This window comes from Otolemur garnettii, unplaced genomic scaffold (genome assembly GCF_000181295.1).
Source record: "Otolemur garnettii isolate 467f Iridium unplaced genomic scaffold, OtoGar3 scaffold00104, whole genome shotgun sequence".
NCBI lineage: Eukaryota > Metazoa > Chordata > Mammalia > Primates > Galagidae > Otolemur > Otolemur garnettii.
In genome coordinates, this window is record NW_003852499.1 from 434,560 (window position 1) to 438,605 (window position 4,046).

The 4,046-nt window shown below is 39.4% G+C and overlaps 1 protein-coding gene across 2 annotated transcripts in view; it reads left to right on the forward strand.

Annotated features, from left to right (window-relative positions):
• AICDA (activation induced cytidine deaminase) overlaps positions 1–1,758 on the forward strand; it is a 12,401-nt gene extending 10,643 nt beyond the window's left edge. The window contains exons 3-5 of one of the 2 annotated variants that reach the window (XM_012809319.1): positions 295–565; positions 769–854; positions 1,612–1,758. In XM_012809319.1, coding sequence (XP_012664773.1) covers positions 295–565; positions 769–854; positions 1,612–1,665 — 411 coding nt within the window. In that variant the 3' untranslated portion in view covers positions 1,666–1,758. Of the gene's footprint in view, positions 1–294; positions 566–738; positions 855–1,611 lie in introns of both variants that reach the window. The other variant, XM_003796455.2, reaches the window with a different exon arrangement.
• The last annotated feature ends 2,288 nt before the right edge of the window (positions 1,759–4,046 follow it).

Here is a 4,046-nt window from a genome sequence, read left to right on the forward strand (position 1 = left end):
GCAGTGAACTATAATGATGCTACTGCACTCTAGCCCAGGCAACAGAGGGAGAATCTGTCTCACAAACAAACAATAACAACAAGACTAACTTGACAGACACAAATTAAATCTCTACTTAAGTAGCGTGTCGCTACTTTCTCCCCACTCAGCTCATTTCATCCCACAAAAAAATTCCAGACACTAATTGCAGGCATCCCATAAGATCACTGAGGGAAGGAACTGACTGCAAAGCTACCAGAACCTCAATAAAGCTCAGAGGGCACCAGCTGAGCCGTCTGCTCTCTCTCTCCCCAGTCGGGTTGCCACGTGGAATTGCTCTTCCTCCGCTACATTTCCGACTGGGACCTAGACCCTGGCCGCTGCTACCGAGTCACCTGGTTTACCTCCTGGAGCCCCTGCTATGACTGTGCCCGACATGTGGCCGACTTTCTGAGAGGGAACCCCAACCTCAGTCTGAGGATCTTCACCGCGCGCCTCTACTTCTGCGAGGACCGCAAGGCTGAGCCTGAGGGGCTGCGACGGCTACACAGGGCTGGAGTCCAAATTGCCATCATGACCTTCAAAGGTGCGAAGGGGGACCCTTCTGCACTGGCTCAGGATAGCGGACATCATTCTGGTATTGCAATGTAGAATGGCGAGAGTCAGTGGGGACCAAGGTTTTCTTTCTTTTCCCTCAATTTGAGACCTGAACGATCTTCTATCCCTTACAGTGACCCCCCCCCTTTTTTTCTTTTAAAGATTATTTTTACTGCTGGAATACTTTTGTAGAAAATCATGAAAGAACTTTCAAGGCCTGGGAGGGACTGCATGAAAATTCCGTTCGTCTTTCCCGACAGCTTCGCCGCATCCTTTTGGTAAGGGGCCTCCTGGTGTCTTATGTTCTTCTCTCTCCATAGTCTTTTCCTGGAGCTTCCTATACTTCTTATATTTTATTACATATTTTTTATCCCTCTCATTTTTCCTGTGATGAAAACATTATTTCTCTTTCAATTCATTTTTCTCTTCCGTTGTTTCACAGTTCAGAGCCCTCTGCTAACATTCCTTTCCCTTACCTTCTCTTTCTTTCATTGTTTCACACTCCTTCTTTCTATTAGTCTCTCCTTGGGATTGCTTCCTTCCTCCCAGCAGAATGCTTTTCTCCTCCCATCTCCTTATTTATTAGCTTGTTTTTTTTTATTTATTAGAGACAGGTTTGTGCTCTGTCACCCAGGTCGGAGTGCAGTGCTGTGGTCATAGCTCACTGCAGCCTTGAACTCCTTGGGCTCAAGTGATTTTCCTGCCTTAGCTTACAAGTAGCTGGGACTATAAGCTCCAGTGCCACCACATCAGCCAACTGAAAAGGGGGGAAAAGTTCTCATGGTAGAACCAGGGTCTCACTATGTTGCCCAGCTTGGGCTCAGACTCTTGGCTTCAAGAGATCCTTTCCCCTCAGCCTCTCAAAGTACTGGGATCACAGTCATAAGCTACCACACCTGGCCTTCTCTTTTTACTCCTGATTTGCTTTCTTCCAAAATGTTACAATGCCATTCACTCCGTTTATAACTCCCCCTCACTCCGCCCCAACTCAGTTTTGAAGCTAGTCACTAAATTTACTTCTGTCTTTATCTACAGCCCCTGTATGAGGTCGATGACTTACGAGATGCATTTCGTACTTTGGGACTTTGATAGCAACCTCGAGCAATGCCACCAACAATGAATTGTCTCTGCTGAAGATAGTGGATAAAAGAACAATCATTCAAGTCTTCTCTGTTTTTCTTCGAAAACAATTTCATATGACTCTTTAAAAATATCTGTCTTGAAAACAGAGAAGGAACACAGGCCCACCAGGGTGATGCTGACAATGGTGTGGTTTTGAATGCAACACTGACCCCTACTGGGAGCAACAGAACTGCAGGACTGGGGAGCATCCTAAAATGTCAATGTTCTTCTATGACTTTTAGGCAGGATGAAAGCTGAGGGTAGACCTTAAAAAGCATGGTGGGAGGATCAAATGTTTTTCCATCAGTATCATTTATTATTCGATTCATCTGAGTTGCCAGTGATGTTAGTGATAGATTTTTCTACTCTTCTCCCTTGACATCTACATTCAAGTAACACAATCTCTTCCATCAGGCCATGATCTATCTGTACAGTACCTCCTAATGAGAGGATGTGGGTAATTATAACCTCAGACCATCTTTCTAAAGCATTAATATCCCAACATGTGCTGTTTTAATTGTCAGAGTCATATTTTTAAATGTATACATATAAAGAGGTTTTTGTAGGGGGAGAAAGAGGATATATAGATTACTCATGGTCACCTTCAAACTATTTTAATACAAGATCCTAAAATAGATCTGAGGACTACGAAGACATTATAATCATGAGTTGATGGCCCAAGTAGCCAATCCCCTGGAAACACAGACTTTTTAAAAGAAGTTTAGAAACATTCATGAATTTCCCAAATAATATTAGTGAACACTTGCAACAGACTTGCTTGAATGTTAAAAGAGGAAAATATATTCTCTCTGATGGGTCTTTTAATCTCAGCAATGCCAATCAGGTCAAGGTTTTTTACCTTTAATATGTATGTGTCATTTATTCCAAAGATATGTTAACTATAAGATGGTGATAAAAGAATAATAAAGCTGGGCATGGTGGAGTGCACCTATAGCTAGAGCTACTACAGGGGCTGAGATAGAAGGCTTGCTTGAGCCCAGGAGTTTGAGGCCAGCCTTAGCAACATAGCAATATCTTATCTCTAAAACAAAACAAAACAAATCAAAAAAAAAGAATATATGTTAGAGAAGGGAAAGTTTGAAAGGGCATTGTAAGGAAATCATGCTTTATCCAGCAAAGTGTAGGGAGCCAATGAGGGTTCCCTATTTGTTCATATTGGTGCCTTTTTATCACTAGCAATTATCTTTGCCAATGAGAAAAATACTCAGAATAACCATGTCCTTGTGCAATTATTACCTAGCAACCCTCACAATGCAGATGAACAAATGCACAGGAAAACCTGTATGCACAATTGTATTATTTTAATCTTATTGTACATAAATTTGTGAAAGAATTAAATGTTCAATACTGTTACTTCATGTATTCATTTCTATTTTATTTTATGCTATATCATATTGATGATATTTTTGTTATAATTTCCTTTTCTGATGTATTAAAATGAATTCCTAAAGTCTCATAAGTTTGTAACTTTAGAAATGATTATGAAAGCAAAAAATAAATAATTACAACACAGTTTAACATTGTAGTAATATTGCTGTTAAGCCATTTCTTTCTTCATTTTTAGGGAATTTTTACCACAGCAAATTTGATTCTGGCTTGTTTTTAATCAACTAAATAAATGACAAATAATTTTGGAAGTTTTGAAGATAAAATGCTGAACGAAATAATACAAACATGATTTATAATAAGTAAAAATGAAAAGCCATTATGATAGAATAAACTTGAGAGTCCAGAAATTAACCTACACATCCATGATCAACTGGTTTCTCATAAGAGTACAAAGACCATTCCATGGAGAAGGGTTCAAACCTGCCAGCCTGGGTGTATGTGCCCAGCGCCCTACCCACTGAGCTACAGGCACCACCGAGAAAAAACAGTATTATCAATAAACGGTGCTGGATCAATTGGCTATCACATGCCAAAGAATGAATTTGGGCGCCTATCATATACAAAAAATTAACTCAAAATTGATTAAATATCTGAATGTATGAGCTGAAAGTATAAGCCCTCCGAAGAAAACATAGGTGAAAATCTGTATAACCTTGGATTAAACAACTGTTTCTTACATAAGACACTAAAAGCACAAGCAACAAAAGAAAAAAAATGGATGAATTAAATTTTATCAAAATTAAAAACCTTTATGCATCAAAGGATGCAAGTAAGAAAGTGAACAGGTAATCCACAAAACAGGAGAAAATATTTATAAATCTTACAACTCATAAGAGTTATGATATTATGAGATTATGTTTTCACCTACAGTGCCTATTTCATAACTCCCATAGCCTTCGTTAAAGTCTCCAGCTATCGGATGGCATGGTAGCTCATGT